Source organism: Zingiber officinale, chromosome 4B (assembly GCF_018446385.1).
Source record: "Zingiber officinale cultivar Zhangliang chromosome 4B, Zo_v1.1, whole genome shotgun sequence".
Classification (NCBI taxonomy): domain Eukaryota; kingdom Viridiplantae; phylum Streptophyta; class Magnoliopsida; order Zingiberales; family Zingiberaceae; genus Zingiber; species Zingiber officinale.
Genome location: NC_055993.1, coordinates 81625116 through 81648134, shown reverse-complemented (window position 1 = coordinate 81648134; position 23019 = coordinate 81625116). Strand labels below are relative to the sequence as shown.

The 23019-nt window shown below is 33.7% G+C and overlaps 1 protein-coding gene across 6 annotated transcripts; it reads left to right on the top strand.

The window, feature by feature from the left end:
- The first annotated feature begins 689 nt into the window (after positions 1-689).
- Positions 690-10370, top strand: LOC121975270 (polyadenylate-binding protein-interacting protein 4-like). Of its 6 annotated transcripts, none has more exons than XM_042526830.1 (16): positions 690-934; positions 1767-1822; positions 3179-3314; positions 3398-3538; positions 3701-3831; positions 4329-4513; positions 4813-4990; positions 5073-5312; positions 5512-5630; positions 5759-5804; positions 5877-5901; positions 5979-6241; positions 6377-6520; positions 7362-7454; positions 7548-7610; positions 9990-10370. In XM_042526830.1, the coding sequence occupies exons 3-16, from the start codon at positions 3194-3196 to the stop codon at positions 10017-10019; spliced, it is 1779 nt and encodes a 592-aa protein (XP_042382764.1). In that variant the 5' UTR covers positions 690-934; positions 1767-1822; positions 3179-3193; the 3' UTR covers positions 10020-10370. The 6 variants fall into 6 exon arrangements, with proteins under 6 accessions (XP_042382764.1, XP_042382761.1, XP_042382765.1 ...); XM_042526827.1 differs by having other exon boundaries at positions 1686-1822; XM_042526831.1 differs by having other exon boundaries at positions 690-984.
- Positions 10371-23019: the final 12649 nt, after the last annotated feature.

The window sequence follows — 23019 nt, the reverse complement described above, 5'->3', positions numbered from 1 at the left end:
AATAGTTCATCAAATTGCTAGAGTAATTTTGGTTAAAATTGCTCTTCACTAAATTATTATTATAATATAGAATAATAGTATTTTAAAAATAAGGAATGTTTATTTAATATTATTTTTTTTAAAAAATAAGTTGTTCTTTTAATGATAATAAAAATAAAGAGAACCATAAGTTGACAAAATACTATATAATGCCAAGTTTATATTTTTAGGATTAATAACAAAAGTTAAATTTTGACACGGGACCTAAACATACATGTAATGATAATTGCTCGATGCATTAGATCCTCTTAATGATTAATTATACATCTAATATTTAAATATTAATTGTGGTGTATTATAAAGATTTTTCTCTAATGAGACAATAAATTTAAGAATACTGGCTAATCACCTCTGCAATTAATCAATTAGAAAAACTAAATAACTGAATAAAAAAAAAATATCATGATAAATTAAAGAAAAATAAAAGATTGCGCTAACAGCCAAAAGCCCCCAGTTTATGTGTTAACCCTTAAACTAATAATATTTATATGAGAGTTCCTTATTCAGGGTATATATGTGAATTAGCAAAGTTTAAAATGCTATTATATGTATTTGCCACCTCTGGGTTGTTTTGGCTATCCAACCCTTCTATTTGAGTAAATTTACGAAGAGGACCCTGGAACTCCGACAAAACGTCGTATTCCCCTCCCCATCCTTGCAAACTTCTACTTTTTCCGCCCCCTTTCCGACCATCGAGAGCTTCCTGGTGCGGCGCCTGCAAGAGCGAAATCTGGAGATCGCGGGGCTCTCCCCTCATCTCCGAACCCTCCGACCTCTCCGTGGTACCGTGCGCAGGGTGTGAGCAAGTGGGCTTCCTGCGCGTCGTCGAGGACGAGGGATCGCGTGTGCTAAAGGTCGGCGACGAAGAGGAGAATTGGTGAACGAAGCGGAACAGGCTTGTCTTTTCCTTACGATCTGAGATCTGCAATCTTCTCTCTTTCGCCGGTCGATTTCTTCACAATTTATTCTAGGGTTTCTCATCGCGAGTCGAGTTTATATACATAACATATATCAATGCTATGTTTGGTTTATCCCATAACATGATCACCATAGACAACATCGATGGCACTTTGTAATTGCATGTAAGTGGATAAGAACACTTCAGTAACATCTGGATTCCGCTGCTTCTATATATATATATATAAAGAGAGAACAGCTTTCATATGGCGTATAACAAACATAAAATGATTAGGTAGGCAACATGACTTGGCAGTTGTAGATAAACCAAACTCCTTATTTAAGCTCATTTGTCAAACCCCTCCACGATATTGTTTCTTCCTCATTCCATATTGCAGTAACCTGCTTGTTGAGTATATTCATCAATGAACTTACTCCAATAAGTCAAGTTTTTGGATAGACACACTTTCCAAATTGAACTAATCTTCTCGTTTTGCACATGCAGCAATCATCATATGCTTCTTCCTTCTTTGTCCATTTTGCCCTCTCTCAGCCACAAACATTAATATTTTCCTATCTGCTCTCTCCAATTCATCATAATTGCTTCTAGGATTACTTATCGGTTGATCAGAACCCCCTGACTATTACATTGTTTCATAATTTTCATCCTTAAAGTGATGACATTGTTTACCTTTTCTCTCTTTTTAAAAATATTTTACTTTATGATCCTGATTTCCATATGTGCTTAGGTGTTGGCTACTTTTTTGTGCTGCATGAGATGTCCTAAGTAAAGAGCGCCCCCAGTTATCCATTCTCTGTCTTCCTTGCAGCTAGGAGGATCTTCTACCCAACAACAGGAGCTTCATTGAGGTTCCTATTAAAGAAGGTAGGCAATAATCTTCCAGCTCATTTGTTGTTTATTTCTAGCTTTAGTGGATAGGGCCAAACTTACCCTAGTTTTTATTAGTTATTGTTGGCAGAATGGCAATAGGTTGCTTTACCTTAAAAAAATATAGCTTTCTCTTCCAGTCATTTTTTTATTTGTTGTATAAATCAATTATTGACGAGTAATGCTACTGTATGCAACTTAGAGTGAGGGCAAACCTACGAACAACAGTTTCTCCATAGTGTTCTGGTTATCATGATTTGAGTAAGGAAGGCAGCCTCATTGATCTGAAGATTTAAAGAAATCTCATTATCGAAGGCGCATTTCATTTTCTTTGCCCGTAATATGAATAATTTATCCTGTCCTTCATATGGACCTAAAAGTGTCTTCCATCCTTTCTTTCTTTCTTTCTTTCTTTCAAGATTGATGAAAACACTGAACTTATTTGGTTAAGGCTGCATATTGCTGGCCATCCCCGAATCTCACATTGGCAAGTACCTCATGCACAAGGGCGGCAGTTTTTTTTACCATATGAAGCGTAGGATACTACGCTTTGGCAAGTTGCAGAGATGAGGATGTTAAGGTGGATGTGTGGACATACAAGGATGGACAAAATAAGAAATGAGAGCATTAGAGAGAAAGTCGGAGTTGCATCTATTGAGGAAAAATTCCGAGAGACACATTTAAGATGGTACGGACATGTACTTAGACGACCAATAAATGCTCCAGTTAGGCGATGTGAAACTATGATAAACATACATATCAAACGAGGAAGAGGAAGACAAAAAAAAAAACTTGGTTAGCAACAATAAAACAAGATAAAATTTATTTGAATATAGATGATGATATAATAGGAGATAGAGCTCAATGGCGTAAAATGATTCATACAGCCGACCCCACCTAGTGGGAAAAGGCTTGGTTGTTGTTGTTGTTGTATGAAGCGTTGGATACTGGTCAATATTGTACATTATAATTACTAGAGAGCTCTTACTGGTAGTATATGAATGTGTATCCTAGATGCTGCCAATTTAAGAGTCGGAGCAAGTTATTGCCTATGTAAGCTATAGTTGACCAGCCATTTTTCCCTCTTGCCTTTGTTTCACATGTTCTGAAATGTCGCACGACAACTATTCATCCATATTTTGTTGCCTTATGCTATGCCATTGCGTCTTCAAGGTTTAAGGGGGCTGAAGAAATATTGTCTTTGTGAACTCCCCCTTAATATTGTATCTGTATGTGTTCAAAAGTCAAATAAATAACTTCACTTTTTTGTGTGTATGTGTGTTTTTTTATTGTGTTGATACTTTCATGACCAAGCTGAGTTTAATACAAATTCATTGTTTCATGTCTGCTCAGAAATCAAGACTGGGAATGAATCCTCAACAAGGTAGGGCATCTACTAATGGATATAGCCGCCGAAGAGTTGATACAATGACAGGGTCTAAGATGGAGAATAAGATGCAACCAAAGAAGTCAGCCTCTCCTAACTTTGGTAATACAAATTAAGATTAGATGCCATACTTGTTTGATACTTTGTCCCACAAAGCTTATGACAATTTGCAAATTGTGTAATAGCAGGAAGAATTACAGGCCCATCACGTGATCGGCTGATATATGTTTTGTCATTTTTGATTGGTCACCATGTTGAAGTCCATGTGAAAAATGGATCTATAATTTCAGGAATCTTTCATGCAACAAATGCTGATAGAGACTTTGGTACCTTCTATACTTGATTTGTGTTGAATTATGATATGCTTATGCACCTTCCTATCCTCTCTATTCTTGATTTACATGCTCAGCATCTAGCTGATTAAGTTGCCTTTTGTGATCTTGAATGTTATTCATTTGCACCTTTAAGACTTGTGGGTTTGGATGCAGAAATTGTTCTGAAAATGGCTCAAGTGGTTAAGGATGCCTCCATGAGAGAGCAGAAGTCTTCACGTGATAATATCACAACCCCTCAGCTAATGATTGTGCCTACACGGGAACTTGTTCAACTTCTTGCAAAGGTTTATTGAATCTAAACTAAAGCAGTTCCCATTCAACGTGTGTTATTCAGCTTTTGCATGTATTGATTTATAATACATTTGGTCTCTTATGAATCATGGCGAGCAGGAACGTATTTTGCCATGTAATTTTTGTCATTCCAGAATCAATCTCATCCATGCTACTGCATGTTTCAAGATTTTTATTATGCTGCTGTTAAGAGTTAAACTGAATTGTGGAAGAATGCCATGCAAAATCTGTTGGTTCTTTATCTAGTTGTTTGTTATCATGCATTGTGAAGATTACACCAGGAAAGTTGACCTTGAGTGAATGCCCCTTCTGTTGCTCTTCTTTATCAAATTTACATGCTTTCACATGCTCTTCAATACTGATTACTTGAGATTTATCCTTCATCTCTTTTGTTTTTCTATTATATTCTTAAAATAATCCTGGATTTTGATTGTTAGTATCTCTGTATATATTAGATTCATTCTGTTTTTTTTTTTCACCAAAATACCAGGATGTGTCACTTGATGAATTCACCAAGGGACATTCCAATGAGAAGGGCAAAGATCTCTTGATTGATTCTGTTATTTCTCATTCTCATCATCTAGAGACAGAAAGAGAGCTGACGCCTTGGATCCCTGATGAAGATGATCCTGAATGTCCTGAGCTGGAGAATATATTTGATGGAACACTGGATAGGTAGCTGATATAACACCTACATTGTTATTGATTATAGGGTTGCTAATAGAGCAATGTTTCCTTAATTTTTCTGGAGTCATTTTATCTTCTTTATTTTTTTGGTCATTTCTTCTTCTGTAATAGGTATTACATGATTTCAATAACATCAAATACTTTTTTTTTTCCTTTCAGTTTTAGGTATATTTTTGAGAGCATGATCTTTCTGAAATTTGTTTTTTGTACAAATTGTTCATCTTTTTTCATGCGTTTTTTGAGATTTTTTTGTCACTAAGTTGATAGGATGAGTTCTCTTTGTTTAGGAACTGGGATCAATTTGAAGCAAATGCTGCTTTGTTTGGAGTAAAGAGCACATTTAATGAGGAAATTTATACTACTAAGCTTGAAAGAGGTCCTCAAATGAAAGAGCGTGAAAAAGTAGCTTCAAGAATAGTTAGAGAAATAGAAGGACAGGAAGCCCATGATTTTCATCAAGCTGAGGTGCTCTCTTTTTGAAATTATATTTGCTGATACTTTCTCAAGGGCTGCAAAGAATAACAAATTCTAATGTGTTATATAACAGGAAAGAGGCTTTAACTTCCATGATGATCTTGATGAGGAGAGTAGATATTCATCTGTATGTAGGGAAAGCAATGATACTAGATTCAGAGAAACTGAGAACACCTGCAATTCTGAAATATTTTCAGGATCTGTAGGTGTTGTGACTTCTAAATCATACCCTGAACCTTCAAGCACCGAAGTCTGTAGTGAAGTGCAGGCATTGCAGAATGAAACTTTGGCATCATCTACTAGTTCATCACTGGTAACTGCTAACATTTCAGTTTAGGAATATCTTAGAATACTATGACAAACATCAAGAGCAGCAAAATGATATCACTATATGCTAACTTTATATCTTAATCCAGAAAATATTATCAGAGCTACAACTTTTGATGGTATAATCTCAAAGATAAAAATGCTGTTTGCCTAAACATTCTTTTCCACATTCATAAATTGTGCAGGATGAGGATAAATACTTGCACACTGACAAGGATTTAGGTATCTATCCTGTTAGTGATTGTAATCACCAAGCATCTGACCGTATTACCCAGAGGTCCCCGCCCTTGGATGGTGAGAGCAGGTTTGTGCTATTTGATTTGATTAAGCTGTATCTGTCCCCTTAAAGTGAAATCGTTTGAAGATTTGGCCATATGATTGTCAATGAATCTTTATCTAAGTTTCTTGATTTCATGTTTGTGGAATGCCTAGGTTGGACTCAAATCAGAAAGACCAAAGTGACAAGATCGAGAATACAGTGAGATATTTTAAATATGTTATGCAACTACTGTTCTGTGTCTGCTTGCTTCTGACATGATCTTTTCTACAGGTTCAAGATTCTCGGGCATCCGAAGGTTTGCATTGACTTTATGATAACTGACCACACTTGCCTTATCTTGAATGTTTTGCGTCATTGTTGTCCATTTTTCAGGAGGGTTTGAAGAATTATCTGCAAATGGAACTTTGTGTAATCCTTCATCTTCTAGTCAAGGAGATATAACTAATGAACCTTCAGATTCTCAAGTCCTTGTTGATGTGTCTACTGCTATCAAATCAGTAGCTTCTAGGGTAAGACCAGGTAGTTCTTCAAACCATGTGCCTGCTGATAGTGCACCAAATCAGCCTGGTTTATCCCCAAGCTCCTCCAGCGGATCACTTTCATCTGAAAAATCAACTCTTAACGTGAATGCTAAGGTGAATTCATGGCAGAAGCCAGATACTTTTCCTCCTTTTAAGTCATTTTGGTTCTTGACGTTTGATTAAACAGGCTAGTTGTTTTTTTGTGTGCAAGTCAGTATTTATCCTAGTTCCCTCTGCTGTTATAATCAGGAATTTAAACTCAATCCAAATGCTAAGAGTTTTACTCCGTCAACTTCTGCAAGGCCACAAGCAGAAGTATCTGATGGGTCTTTCTATTATCCTAATAATGTAGCTTCTCTTCAACCTATGCACGGTCTACCTGTAGGAATGGGGGTAAGATCTTCAACTTGTCTTCCTGGTTTTTTTGGGCTTCTATCAAGACATTGATACCTGGACTCTAAAGTTATCTCTGTTTTACTTCCTTCCCTTTCATATTTTTTCAGTTCCATTGTCCATAATCATGCTGCAATTCGTTTGGTGCTTAGGCTACTACTTGTTTTGTGTTAAGTTGGCTTTATGTTTCCATTTTGTACTGATTTAAGTGTGTTATTAGTCTGCATATACACAGCTGCATATCCACTGTTCTAAGAATATTGGCAATCAGTTAAAACCAATTTCAAAGCCTCTTTCTTCTAAAGGAGATTGCCGTAATTCATATCATTCTTTAATGAACTGCAGATTTGTTCTTTATGCTAGTCTGTCTTGCCTAGTTTTAGAAGTAATTAACTCGGTGCTCAAACATTAGAGATATGCAACTTGTCCCCTGAATATGGATTGAGAATTATAATGATGGGCTACAATTTACTCGAGTTGTTTGATCAGCATTGATGTCTTCCAACCATGAACCATTTATTTCTCTGGTATCCTGTTGCATTAATTTCTCCAGTTAAGTGGGAATTGTGAACTTGCTTAAATCTATAGTAAATAATCAATACTTTATCAAATTCGCCCAATTTATTGCAATCCAACTTTATTTGGCAATTCACTGGAAAAGGTGCATTGAGATGCACAGAGAGTTGTTTATCCTTTGCTGCTTCTGAACTTTTGGGAAATTAATTGATTAACAAATGATGTGAACGTGATTTTACCTGTTTTGTTTTCCATTTTGGTTGCACTCAGTCTTGATTATAAGCTTTACTTACTATCATTGTAATAATGTCTTGAGAACACATAGGTTGCTCCATTTGGCCATCAGCCTGTTTTTTACAATCCTCATGCTCCACCAATGCAATCCTCCCAAGCATATATTCACCCTAACGGGTCAATGGTATGCTATTTTCTTATATTTACTTTAATGGACTACTCTATGATTTTGTGTGCTATCATGCTCAAAAAGTTTTTCATGCCATTTCTTTTCCAGTATGGGCAGCAAATGATTGTCGGACAGCCTCCACAATTTTATTATGTGCAAGGCTATCCTCCTGTAAGTTAATCTTTCTTGAGTTTTGATCAATGTTGTTTCATTCATCTTTTTTCTTTAAGCATGTAACATGTTAGACTTTGGAGTCAGTCTATTATGAAAATGCTCTCTTGAAACTAGCATTCACTTGTAAATTTTGTTGCCTTAATTTGTGACTCAAAATTTCCCCTAACCTATAGAATTAAGTTTAGAGAAAAGGATGTGTTGGGATGGGTATTTTAACTATGGAAACAGGTCAATTTTATTTTCTTTAACAAGGAACAAGGTTTAAAATTTCAACCCGTGCCGAGGTTTTGGTCTCAGACTGGAACGATACGGTTTCGGTATCGTATTGTGCCGTGCCAATATGGTTTTGGTAAATTTTTATTTATATATAATAATTATAAGATAAATATGTTTATGGTGTATATAAAAATAAGTTGTATATTGATTTTGTACAAGTTCTCAATTATTGAACAATGTTAGAAAAAATAATTAAAAATAGTTTTATTTAAATAAAATTGATATATCAATAACTCGAATTAAAATGGATCTATCTATTAATAATAAGCATATAAATTAATATAAGATATTACTTTATATATAATAATAATTATATAAATTAACTATTTATTCATTTAATTAATTATTAATTAAATAATATATATTTTAAATAGTAACAAATATCAAGTAAAAAATATAAAATAATAAAAAAAATATCAGAATATAAATATTATTTATTAGATTTTTATTTTTTTTTTAGAATTTTTAAAGATTTTTTTAAAAAATTTTAAATGAAATTTAAAATAATACAAAATATTAGAAATTTTTAAATGAAATTTAAAACATTTTAAAAAATCAGAATATTAATTAATAAAATTTATTTTAATTTTAAATATATTTTTTATATATTTTATTAGGATAATTTAATTATGATTTATAAAAACCTGTTCGAAATATCACATCTTTAGAATTTTTTAAATTAATTAAATAAAATAATTATTTATCGAAAAAAAAAAAACACGATCGCACGGATCGTTCACCCGCGATCGTTGTAGGGGCGTCCGACGACACCTATAGGGTTGTCCAGCGACGCCTTTGGCGTCGCAAAAGACTTCGCAAAGCGTCCCATGACTCCTCCAGCACCGCCGGAGACGTCTGTGTCTCCTCTGGCACCGCTGGAGTCGTCCGCGACTCCTGGAGATGGGGACGTCTCTTGTGCCGGTTTCGGCCGCTCGGCAGAACAGTAAAAACCGCCGTGTCGGGCAGCATAGACATTTGATTCCTTGACAAGGAACATATTTAAGTTACTCATGTGAAGTTTCAGGTTATTCCCAAGAAAATTGTTGCAGTTTGCATCTTAAGTTCCAAAATCTCCTTGTCTTTCTGAATAGTTACTGATGCACTGTTAAAACTGCTGCTTGCTAAATCAATACTGCCTAACTTTGGAATGTTTTATTCTACTGCACAATTCACTCTAAATTCTTTGTAAAGTTATTCTGCTGTATAATTCACTCTTAATACTTTTGACTTTTGTGTCTTCTGTATGATGTCTTTATTGCAGATAGCTGCATTCATTCAGGTTTTGATTATAAATACTTTTTAATCTGAACATCCTACCTTTCACACGTTAATATATGCACTGCAAAAAATGTTAACTACTGTATAAGTTCAATTTCCTGTATTATATGAAAAGTACTATATTTTCTGTTTTCCTATAATTGATTATAGTTTTAAGTTGACTGCTTTACTGTGATATTTGATAGCTCCACTCTGTTTTGCTTGAATTCTGGATTAATGGATGCTAATGCAAGTATGCATGTGTATTCACTTGCGCTCCAAGAGGTAGTTAGGAGGCACATTTGTTGCACGCCTCAATGTAGATATTGTTAGATTCTTTGCCTGTTGTTAAGCGGCAATTCTTGTTATAACACACCGCTCACTGGAATGTTTATTCAGTTTCTGATAAGTTTTGACTGTTCTTAACTGACGTTGGAATCCGGCTGATTCTGAATCCTGAACAATTTTGTTTATTCTGATTATTTCCTTGTTAGTCTTCCCTTAATCAAAATTAACTCTTTTTTTCCATTCAATTACTGATTACAATCACATCATAAAGGCTGAAATTACCTTGTTTTCACTGTCTTGATTGTTTGATTCCTAACTAGTTGTTTTGGAAGTAAGTATGATTGTTAATGTGTTTTCATGACTCTTCGTCATGTCAATGTATCATGCCATCCGCTTGATTCTATTGGTAAACATGGATTATTGACCTTTTCCAACATGGAAAAGTACGATACTCTCGATGATTGCTTTAATTTTTATTTATCTACAACAGCACAGTTGCACTTCTCTTTTTTGTTACCATATACTTATTTTTTTGCTTTCCATCTTACCTTGTAGGAGATGCAGCATAAAGGGAGGAAATATTGAAGTGTTCTAATTCAGCGGTGATAACGCTGACTGTCAGTGGATTTCACCTGTTACCTGCATTTTCTGAAGGAACAAACATTGTGGCACGTGTTGGCGAAGGCGCTTACAGGAGTTGATTGATTTCTTTCTGACCTGCATTGTATGGTGGTACTATAACAATTTTAAATCGCAGCAGGTCACAGATGTTTCCATGAGTTGGAAATAGAGTTTGTATGTAAAGACTACTTAAGCAGCAGAACAATCTTCTCTTCTGAGATATCACTGCTGTTCTGCTTTCTGGTCAGTTATATTGGTGTTTGTGCTGATCAAAATAAACCTAAAAAAAAAGTCTCAGATATTTATTTGATTGAACTCACTAGTGATGAATTGCATGGTTGGATTGCAGCCTGCTAAATTACAAGTATCCGTGTTTTGTAAGTCTAAATATGTCAATTTTACGGTTTAGGGTAATTCTTGCTGGCCTAGAGGGGATGGGACATGGATTTCAGACGTGAACTTTTGTGGCTTCTGGCCTAGAGAGGATGAATTTCAATTAGAATGTTAAGTCATTCTTGGCAAAAATATGATTCCGAAGTCTACCATCACAATTAGTCTCATTTTATGATTTTGGAAAGGGTAGGACCATGAATCCATTTTTTTTTTTGGCTAAATACTTGGAAGAACCGACTTAGCTTTTGATGGTAATGAGAATAAATGAGTTTCTAGAAGCGGAATGAACGAAATACAGTCACATTTTTATATTTTAACAAGTTTTTTTCATTAAAACATATTTTATTGAAATAACCTTAATAATTTATTTTTGTTCATTTTAATTTTTATCTGATCCTTCTGTTCGATTAATACTAAGATGAGCGATTTAATTTATAGAGGTTTTTTTATTAATCATCCAAATAAATTCAAGAAACGCCTTATTATTAACAGAACATTCCATTGATAACTCGCATTATTAGACATTGATAGTCAATTTTATTCTACTTCAGTATTCAATTATGACTCATAATACGGCCACCTCGCTGATAAACTCATGATCTTATAGATAATGATACTTTACGTTGTGTTCTGTACTTTTTCATCCAATATAACCTAAATACGATGGCAAAAGGCGATTTTCTCATCTCAGAGCTTCCGTCAATTTGTTCCTAGACTAATATGAAGAAGATAAATCACGAATGACTACTAGCTCGAATAGTGATTAGTGTATAGAGGAGGACAGGAGCCTGATTACTAGCCAAGATTTAACTTCCAAATCTCATGACAGTAATACCTCAGGTACTCATCACTAGTCCCTCCCAGACAACAATAGAACCTAAATACGCTCCCAACCTTATGTTTTTAGAATCCACTCAGTATCTACCGTGGCACGGTGCCGAAAGGGCATGTTTTGCACTGTTGTCAATTAGATAATGGGGAGGTCAAATATGATAATATAACCTGATAGGGATGACACCTATTATGCCCCGTCCAAATTCAACGCATACAAGAAGAATAATAAAAGAAGCTAATACAATATGAACTCTTATAAGATTACAACAATTGAAATCCTAGCTTCTTACTTCTTCTTGTTTTGGAAATACAATATGGAAGTGTAGCAATACTTTGTTCCAAGAAGCCTCAAGAACTGGCGGAGATCACCTGAGAAGAATCGTAGGAGAGTGGAAGGAGTGATCCGAAGACTGTCCACGCGAACGCCTTATATCGGGCTGATAATAGTTATATTTTCAACCTTAAGTAAGTACTCTAATAGCTTAAGTGTTCTTAATTGATTAGTTGAATCGATTAAGAACCTTTCTGTTTATGCGAGAACAATTCGTAAGTGATTAAGCTTCCCTGCTTAATCGCTTACCAACCTCTTTGTACCTTTTGCGAAAACGGTTGATCGGTTAAGCTTCGAACAGAAACATTCTATTCGACTTTAAAAGCATCGTAAGCAATTACTCTAATCGCTTACGGTGTCCTAATCGATTACACCAATCGATTAGAGAGTCTCTCTCGCATTTCCAAGCTTAATCGATTAAGCTACGGTAATCGACTAACCTAATCGATTACTAAGCCATAACTTCCCAACCGAAGTCTAGGGTTTCCTTACCCAACATACAATCAACCTTGACCTGTTGGGACTCCTTATTGCCTAGCATATGGTCAACCTTGACCTGTTGGGACTCCTTATTGCCTAGCATCTGGTCAGTCTTGACCTGCTGGGACTTCTTCACCAAGTGTCCGGTCAATCATTTGACCCACTTGGACTTTTCTCCTTGTGCCAAATGTCTGGTCAATCTTGACCCACTTGGAGTTACCATCTCATGCCAAGTGTCTAGTCAATCTTGACCCACTTGGACTTCCCATCTCATTCCAAGTGTCCGGTTAACCTTGACTCACTTGGACTTTCCAACGCTAGATGTCTGATCAACGTTGACCCACCTGGACCTCCACATGCCTGCTTCACTCACCAGGACTTTCCTTCTGTCTAGCTCCACTCACTAGGGCTTTCACCTGACTTCACTCACCAAAATTTTCCATCTGCCTAGATTCACTACTCACTAGGACTTTCCATCTGTCTGACTTTACTCACCAGGACTTTCAACACCAAGTGTTCGGTCAACATCGACCCACCTGGATTTTTGTCTTCTGTCAACCTTCCCATTGGACTTGCCCTTGCCCTTGCCTAACCTCCATTTAGAACTCAATTAAGTATCCGATCAACCTTGACCTACTTGACCAATCTCCACACACGGACAATTATAACTGCAATCTCCATATATTGTCAAACATTGAAACCTAAACATCGAAACTTAAACTTGAGCCAACTCAAGCTTAGTCAACCTTGTCAACCTTGACCCAGAGTAATTGCACCAACAATCTCCTCTTTTTTGATGTTTGACAATACGTTTAAGTTAGGCTAATCTCATTGCCTCAACTTCTTCTTCACACAAAAGTATGAATAATGGTTTTCTTCTTTCTCCCCCTTACTAAGAGGACAAACTCCCCCTTGGTTAAGAAGACCTAACTTATACCCTACATTCTCCTCCTTTGCATACATCAAAACTCTCCCCCTGAAGAGTTATCCATACGCTGTTCACAACCTTACTTGTTATTCACAACCCCACAATGAAGGTCTCATACACTTAATTGTGCCCAATGCTCACCATTCAGCATTAACTCATTATTCAATGCTCATCCTAGAGCATTTACACTCCAACAATGAAGATTTTCAATCTTCCATTGTTTTCCAATGCTTAATCTTGAGCATTCATCACAATGAAGGTTTCTAACCTTCCATGGTTTCATGAAAAATAAATACATGTTTCTAAGGAGTAGTTCCTCCTCAAAACATGCTCTAAACTTCTGTCATTGCACCAACAATGACTTGGAAATCCTAAACCTTTAGGAAATAAAAAATTTTAGCTTATGAGGTTCAACTTTCATTTGAAACTAAACCTCATCCTAAACTCCAACTTACTCTTCTTTAACCAATCCTTTCTTGTTTCAATAATAAAACCACCCTTAAAGGCTTTTCTAAGCACTTCCTAGGGTTAGGAATGGTTAACACGACTAAACACGGCTTATTCAACTTAAATAAACTTAGTTAAGTTGAAATTAGGGTTTTAAGCACTTAAACAAAGTTCTTAATCGCTTAAGACTGGCCGTAATCGATTAAAGTTGGAATTTAATCGATTCCCGAGTGTTAATTGATTGTTGTAATCGATTAAGACTCTTAATCGATCACATTGATAGATTCCGTGAGCCTCTGTGCTCACAGAATTGCACCCTAATCAATTTCCATAATTGATTAAGATGGGTAATCGACTAACCTAGTCGATTACCATTTCTGATTTCTGAAATCGATTTCAGCCGAATTTCAAAAATGTCTCAAAAATTCTACAAAATTTCAAAATTCATAAAAATTCTTATAGACATTATTTAAGACATATACTATCATGAAAAAATAGTTTTATAAGAAAATACATCTTATTTTCAAAGATTGACATAAAATTAAACTCTTAAAAATTTCAATGTTTCTTTTAAGTTTGTGTTTAACTTTCCAATAATGATTACTATCAACAAATAGTCTTCACCAAGTTTTTTCAAAATTATTTTGAAATTATTTTTAAAACTAATTTCCAACCATGTTTCTTGGGTTAAGTATACATGATTTGTACATTAGCTTTCCCAATGATTGGATAACACATATGTGTTTTGATGAAGTTAAGACTCAAATAGATGCACTAGATCAACATCTTGAGTCTTATTCATCATCTTAATATCTCACTTATATCTAATGCATACTAAAATACATACAAGTCACCTTATGATCTTTGTGAGATGTAGATTTTGGTTTATCCTAATATAAGAGATCATGCATATCTATCTAAGCATTGTTAAGTTGATCATCCGCCTAGGATGTCACTTGTTGATAAATGTTATTGTCTTTAATTACTAGGAATTTAAAATAATGCATGATGGTTTATGACATATATCAAAATGAATATTTTTCAAAATAAAAACTCTTTTAGCTATATGATGTATGTATGATATGACATGATATTTTTGTATTTTTCATAATAAGAATGAATGTAAAATATGATGTCATGGCATAGGATGGGCAAACAATCATGGTAATTTAGCATAAATAAATATACCTAGATTATCTATCTAAGTAACTCTAAGTGTCAGCTAATTTGAAATTAATCTTAGATTGCTCCATTTTCCTTCTAAGAAAATGTCAAAACCTAATTTGACATTTCTTTTACCTTTTTTTTTATTTGTGCTAATTTAAATTAAGTCCACTTTCTCAAGTTCTAGCAATTTTACTCTTTTAAAGATTAATCAATTAATCCTTCTCATTTTCAAGGAGTACAACTACCTTAAAAATGACTCCAAGTGTCAACTTCACTAAGCTTGGGTTAACTACCCATTCTATTAGAGTTGACACTCTCTAAACCCATCTAGGGTGTGAAGAACACACTCTTGGGAACTCAAAATTGATTGATGCTCTTTGGATGTGCTAGGTATTCACTAGGGATAACTTCCCTTGATACCTTCCTAATGACCTTCCTAGGCTTCTTAGAAACCTTGGTCATGCTAGACTCCCCTAGGTAAACTCTTGGGATAACCTCCATTGTGACCTTTCTCAAATGTCGCACACATCCTTCTCATCCATCGATGTACTCTTCTGCAGCATTTCATTCCTCAAATGCATCAAGCCCATCAACTCATTTTTCTGTGTCATCCTTCTAGCTAGCTACGTATTCCACTCGACTTCTTGTGTTCCTAAGCTCCTGTACACTTAGAAAAAAGGATCAAATATACAGGACCTAACTTAACTTGATTAACCACATCAAAACTACTATGAGTATTAACAATCTCCCCTTTTTTGATGTGCATCAACCCAAATTAAAGTTAGGATTAAACAAAAAGCAATAACATGATGAATGAATTAACCAATATTGCAATTAGAATAAAATATTGTAATGAATTAAGCAAGTCAATAAAATTACAAAATTTATTCGTACACTGATAAAAGTCTTACTACTCACCCTTAAACTTGTACTTTTGTCTCCCCCTTTGATCATATAAATTTTTTTTTGGAAAAAATAAAATAAAATATTAGAAAATTTTGAAATATTTTTCTAGGGGTACCTAATAAGAATTATCAGTAAGGTAATCTTTTTTAGAAATAAATTTCAAAAATATTCTATCTTTATTAATTAATCGTCTATTTTAACAAAAATAATTTAGAAATTAGTTATCTAATTTGAAAAATCTTGTTAAATTTTATCAAATTTAAATAGAATGATATATATATGTAGAAAAAAATTTTAAAAGAAAAAAAAATTAGTTTAACAAATAGAATTGATTTATTTTATCAGAACAACCAATTTTACAAAGATAAGTCTTAAAAATATTTTTCAACTCTAAAAATTTTCTTGATATGAGAAACAAATTTTTGAATACTAAAAAAAATTAAAGTTCCTGAATATATATTTTTCTAAAATTTTAATATTAAAAATTAACTTTTTAGAAATTTTAATAATTTAGAAAAATTTTGAAAATGTTGAAAATTTTTATTATGACATAAAACGTTACGTTTTACCAAAAAAAAAAATCAAAAAAAAAAAGGTCTACAAAGTATTTTTTATTTTCAAATTACTGTTTTAATTATAATATTCATGGAATATAATTTTATGCCAAAAAATTTACAAAATTTTATATTTGTAGATTAAATCATCAGATAATATATAAAAAAATTTTAACTTGAAATACGAACAATAATTATTTAAAATTTAAAGCATGCATAAGATTATTTATACGAGACATGATTTTAGAGTTCTATATAAATGATTTCCTAATGGATTAATCAAGAATTTTGATGGAACATAATTTTTAGAAAATTTTCTAATTTGACCCCTCTGGTTCCTGATATATCAATTTAACCATTTGTAATGTTTAAAATTTAAATTTCGTACATCTTTCGAAGTTGAACATGCATAGTCATTTTTTAAGGATTCTATTTGTGCTTTTAATTTATCATTTTTATTTTTGAATTTATCAAATAATTATAATGGACATGCATTAGCTAATTTTCTTTTTAAATCCACATTTTCCTTCTTTAAATTATTATTCTTAGATTTTAGTTTATATAAAGATCTAGTTATTAAAGTTATTCCTGAGTAAAGTTGATCAGAGAGTGGAAGACATACCTCACCTACTATATCATGTTCAAAGTTGGATGCTCCCCCTTCGTTGTTGCTTTCCTCAGATGTAGCTTCCCCTTCATCTATACTTTCTTCTTGGTGACTCACCATGAGTGCTAGTCCGCCATACTCCTCCAGTTTGGACTCCAATGATGATTCATCCCACGTCGCCTTCAGATGTTTGTGCTTTGATTTGATTGACCCTTTGTTCTTTTTCATCTTCTTCAGTTTCGGAAAGACATTATTGATAAGCCCTTCTTCTTGACAATTGTAGCACCTTACCTTTCGTTTTCCCGAAACAAATTTCTTAGCCTGTGACATTTTAAATTTATTAGATTTAAAAAACATAGAGAATTTTCTTACCATGAAGGTTGCTTTTGTAGGACCGTTAGATTCGATAGAGGGGAGGGGTGAATATCGTTTCGAAAATATCGAGTATAAGCGCAGCGGAAAAGTAAAGTAGACACAGGGTTTTTTACTTCGTTCGGAGCCTGTGACGACTCCTACTCGAAGGCCCGTACTCCTTGAGTACTTTCGTTGGGCAATTCACTAGCAATTCGGATAATTACAATTTAAGTACAAAAAGATGCTAATGAAAAGAAAAACAAAGCTGTACCGACAGACAAGGTATTTAAAAGAGCGGGATCGTGTCGTCGGAGCTTTGTGAGCATCGTTGGAGCGCAGAGCAGCAGAGCGAGTAATCTCAGAGTTCTCAGATGTGAAAGGTTGATTCTGAAGCTCCTGCCTGGGGCTTCTTTTATATGTTGCTCCGGGCGCCTGGATTCCTTCCGGGCGCCTGGAATGTGACGTAGCTGCTCAAACCGAGATGCTCCACGTGGCGACGCGCGAGTTTGGATGAAGTTTGCCTCCCGGGCGCCCGGACCTCCGGGCGCCTGGATTCCTTCCGGGCGCCCGGACCTCCGGGCGCCTGGATTCCTTCCGGGCGCCTGGATTCCTTCCGGGCGCCCGGACCCTATTTTCCCGCAGAATCCGTCCTGCAAGACAAACGTTAGTCCGGAGGAAAATTTACCCTGCAACACAGATTGTTAGCAAAAGCAAAGTGAGTATGAATTAGCAAAAAGGAGTATGACTTAGATTCTGTCTTTCCGAGACCGGAATCTAGTCACGATCTCGACTTAGACATCCGAAATGGATCTAAGCAGGATCGACGCCTAATGTTCCCTTCTCGGGAACGCGTCCTCGCAGTCACTCCCCTCCAGTGACTTACCTTACTTACCTGCCAGACGTCCGGTCATCCCTTCGACCCGTCTGGACTTCTCGCCAGCTATCCGGTCAGCCCGTCGACCTAGCTGGACTTCTTGCCAAGCGTCCGGTCAGCCCGTCGACCCGCTTGGACTTCTCGCCAGCTATCCGGTCAGCCCGTCGACCTAGCTGGACTTCGTGCCAGACATCCGGTCAGCCCGTCGACCTGTCTGGACTTCTCCTGCACACTCGATCAAAGTGTCAGATAACAACAAAACTAACTTAACCTATTTGTCATTCATCAAAACCTGGGTTAAATCGTTAGTGCTAACCGCACCAACAATCTCTCCCTTTTTGATGAAATGACAACCTGGTTAAGTTAGTGAAAACATATGCAAGAAACAACATGCATTTATGTGGTTTTAAAGTTAGTTTGTATTTTCAAATTGATTTAGCTAACTTAACCACCTAACCCTCCCCCTTTGGCATTCATCAAAAAATAAGCAGGGGTAAACAAGCATAATGTAGAGTAATAAAAAGTTTAGTTCAAAAATTCAAAGATACTGATAAAAGTATAATTTTTAACAGCAAGTTAAAAAAATAGTCAAGTTGACTTGGGGGAGACAAAAAAAAGTATAGGTTTAAAGTTAATCAAGTTTAACTTTTCAAATGTGTAAAATTTTTCAAATCCGATTTTTCAAATTTACTTTTCAAGTTTAAGTAACATTTACTTGTCAAAAGGTAATTTCTACTTTTCAAATTCCAATTTTCAAATTTGTTTTTTTTAAAACAAAGCAAAATTTTAATTTTTCAAAAGATAAGTAAAAATTTTATCCAAAATAAATTGTTAAGGCTAATTTGATAAAAACTAAGTTTGGAAAGTTTAAGTTTAAAGCATATGTTACAAAACTGAATAAGTTTAGATTTGTAATAATTTTCAACTTTAAAATCAAGTTTAAAAATTAGGTGGGATTTTTAAACTTCCAATTTTTCAAACACTCAGTTAAATTTTAACCTTTTTGAAGACTAGTGTTCAAAAATAAGTTAGTTTTAAAATAGATGTACAAAAACATACAAAATTTTAATTAATTTCTCCCCCTGAACTTGACACTTAAAATTACACAACTGTCTAACCAATTAGGTACTAACTAACTATCAGAAGATAGTAGCTTTCACTTGGTTAGTCAGATTAAGTTGATTATAAGCAATCAGTGTTTGACTTGACTGATGAACTTAATCTGATTAATGTCTGATTTGTATTTAACGTCCAGACTTATGCTGATGCACTGAAATAAGCATCTTAAGTCCAGACAGTTGGCCTATGCATCTCACCCCTTTCTATGTTTGTCAAACACAAGCAAGGTAAACCTAAGGTGTTGGTGAGATGCTCAAAACTAGTCCTATGGGTACATACTTTCTAAGGATTCAAAAAACTAGTCTAAGGCCAAAACTGTTTTTGAAAATCTAAAAATGAAAAGTTTTGAAAACAGGTTTAACTTATAATTTGAAAACAATTTTTGAAAATATTTTTGAAAAATCCTAGTCTATTAAGCACATCCCTAATTTTCGACGTAAGTTGCTAAATTCACTTTCAGGGAGTGATTTTGTGAAAATGTCAGCTAAATTTGATTTGGACTCAATGTACTTGAGTTCAATATCACCTTTAGTAACATGATCCCTGATAAAGTGGTGCCTAATTTCAATATGTTTGGTTCTTGAATGATGCACAGGGTTCTTGGTTAAGTTAATTGAACTTATATTGTCAATTAATACTTTTACATTTGTGATGTTTAAGTTGAAATCTTTTAGAGTATGCATCATCCATAATAATTGTGCAACGCATTCACCTATAACTATGTATTCTGACTCAGTTGTAGATAGAGCAACACAATGTTGCTTTCTACTAAACCAGCTGACAAGTGATGAACCTAATAATTGGCATCCACCACTTGTGCTTTTGCGGTCTAATTTACATCCAGCATAATCTGAGTCAGAATACCCTATTAGTTCAAAATTATTTGTCCTAGGATACCAAATTCCTACATTTGTTGTTCCCTTAAGATATCTAAAAATTCTTTTAACTTATGTCAAATGGGATTCCTTAGCACAAGTTTGGTATCTAGCACACATACTAACTGCAAATAAAATATCAGGTCGGCTTGCAGTTAAGTACAGTAGGCTTCCTATTGCACTCCTATAATATTTTAAGTCAACTGGTTTTCCACTTGGGTCATTGTCTAAGATTGTGTTTACTGCTATAGGTGTTTTTATTTCTTTTGTATTTTCCATTCCAAATTTTTTAAGTAATTCTTTAGTGTATTTATGTTGATAAATATAATTTTCTTCATTTGTTTGTTTGATTTGTAATCCTAAGAAATAAGTTAATTTTCCTACTAAGCTCATTTCAAATTCTTTTTCCATTAGATTAATAAATTCTTCTAAAAATTCTGAATTTGTTGAACCAAATATTATATCATCTACGTATATTTGTGCAATAAATATGTCTGTATTTAATGATTTAACAAACAAGGTTGGGTCAATTTGACCTTGGTTGAATCCTTTAGATGTTAAGTATGATGTTAGCCGTTCATACCATGCCCTGGGTGCTTGTTTAAGTCTATATAATGCTTTCTTTAACTTAAAAACATAATCAGGGTGTTCTAGACTTTCAAACCCAGGAGGCTGACCTACATAAACTTCTTCTTTAATTAGTCCATTAAGAAAAGCAGACTTAACATCCATTTGGTATAGTTTAAATCCCTTGTGGGCTGCATAACTTAGTAATATTCTAATGGATTCTAATCTGGCTACTGGGGCATAGGTTTCATCATAGTCAAGTCCTTCAACCTGACTAAACCCTTTGGCAACTAGCCTAGCTTTATTTCTAGTAATTTCCCCAGTTTCACTTAACTTGTTTCTGAATACCCATTTTGTTTCTATTATTTTCTTATTCTTAGGTGGTGGTACTAGGTCCCAAACTTCATTACGCTCAAATTGGGCTAGTTCTTCTTGCATAGCTATAATCCAGTCTGGGTCTAATAGGGATTCATCCACAGTTTTGGGTTTAATTTTTGAAATTAGAGAAATTTGACTTAGGTTTCTAAAGGATGATCTGGTTTGAACTCTCAAGTCTGGGTCACCAATTATTTGAGCAGTTGGATGGTTAGGATTTACTCTTATAGTTCTAGGGGGTTCATTTTCTTGAGTGTGTTCATCTTCTTCATAGTCTAGGGATTGATTGGTTTCTTCAGAATTATTAATTTCAGTAGGTTGAAGTTGAGTTTGTTCTTGGGTTTCTTCAAATTTTACATTTGTGGTTTCCTCGATTTTTAGCGTTATTTTATTATATATTCTGTAACCCCTACTGTTTAGAGAATATCCTACAAAAATTCCATTTTCTATTTTAGAGGTGAATTTTCCTAAGTGTTCTCTAGTATTTAGGATGAATGCTGGACACCCAAATACTTTAAAATATTTTATGTTAGGTTGTTTGTTATAAAATATTTCAAAGAAGGTTTTATTATGTCTTTTATTTAATGTTGTTCTATTTTGCACATAGCAGGCTGTGCTAACAGCTTCTGCCCAGAAATATTTAGGTAGGTTATATTCATTTAACATGGTTCTAGAGGCTTCTAGTAAGGTTCTATTTTTTCTTTCTACAATTCCATTTTGTTGGGGGGGGGGGGTTTTAGGACATGAAAATTCGTGATGGTAGCCATTTTCAAGACAGAATTTGTTAAAATTATGATTTTTAAATTCTCCCCCATTGTCACTCCTAATTCTTTTAATTTTAATATCTTTTTCGTTTTCAATTTGTTTGCAGAAATTTATAAAGATTTCAAAAGTTTCATCTTTATGTTTTAAGAATTTTACCCAAGTAAATCTAGAATAATCATCTATAATTACTAAACAATATAAGTTTCCATTTATAGATTTGACTCCATGGGAGTCAAAAAGGTCTAAATGTAGAAGTTCTAATATTGAGTTAGTTTGTGGCTGATTTGTTTGTTTGTGAGTGGATTTGGTTTGTTTACCTTGTTGACAAGCATTACATATGGTTGAATCTAAGTTATGTAATTTTGGTAAGCCTCTCACAAGTCCATTTAGTTTACTTATATTTCTAAAGTTGGTGTGAGACATCCTTTTATGCCATAACCAAGTTTCTTCTTTTTGTATTAAATAGCACTTAATGGAAGAAGTGGTTAAGTTGATGGCATAGATGTTGTCTTTTCTAAAACCTTTTAGGCTTATGGTAGGATTGTCTAGATGTTTGATTAAACACTCTGTGGATAGAAATTTAACCTTATACCTAGTATCACACAATTGACTTATACTTAGAAGATTATATTTAAAATTTTCAACAAGTAAAACATTTGTAATTATAAAGTATATTTTTAATTCAATATTACCTATACCAATTACCTTGAGTTTGCCGTTGTTTCCAAAGGTAACTGTTCCTAAGCTTTTGTAAGTGAGTTGAGTGAACTTGGTGTGATCTCCAGTCATATGTTTGGAGCAACCACTGTCCAAAATCCACTTGGTTTCCTACAGTAAGTGGGATTTAACGTTAGTCTTTTTATTTTTGAGCAGACACTATTTAAGTTAAGTTTTAAAATTAAAGTGAATTTTAAGTTTGAAATTGATTTTGAAATTAATTTTTAAGTTTAAAATTAAAATTTTGAAATTAATTTTTAAGTTTAAAATTAAAATTTTGAAACTAATTTTTAAGTTTAAAATTAAAATTTTGAAATTAATTTTTAAGTTTAAAATTAAAATTTTGAAATTAATTTTGAAGTTTAAAATTAAAATTTTGAAATTAATTTTGAAGTTTTAAAATTAAAATTTTAAAATTAATTTTTAAGTTTTAAAATTAAAATTTTAAAATTAAAATTTTGAAATTAATTTTGAAGTTTTAAAATTAAAAGTTTAAAATTAAAATTTTGAAATTAATTTTTAAGTTTAAAATTAAAATTTTGAAATTAATTTTGAAGTTTTAAAATTAAAATTTTGAAATTAATTTTTAAGTTTTAAAATTAAAATTTTGAAATTAACTTTTAAGTTTAAAATTAAAATTTTGAAATTAGTTTTTAAGTTTAAGATTAAGA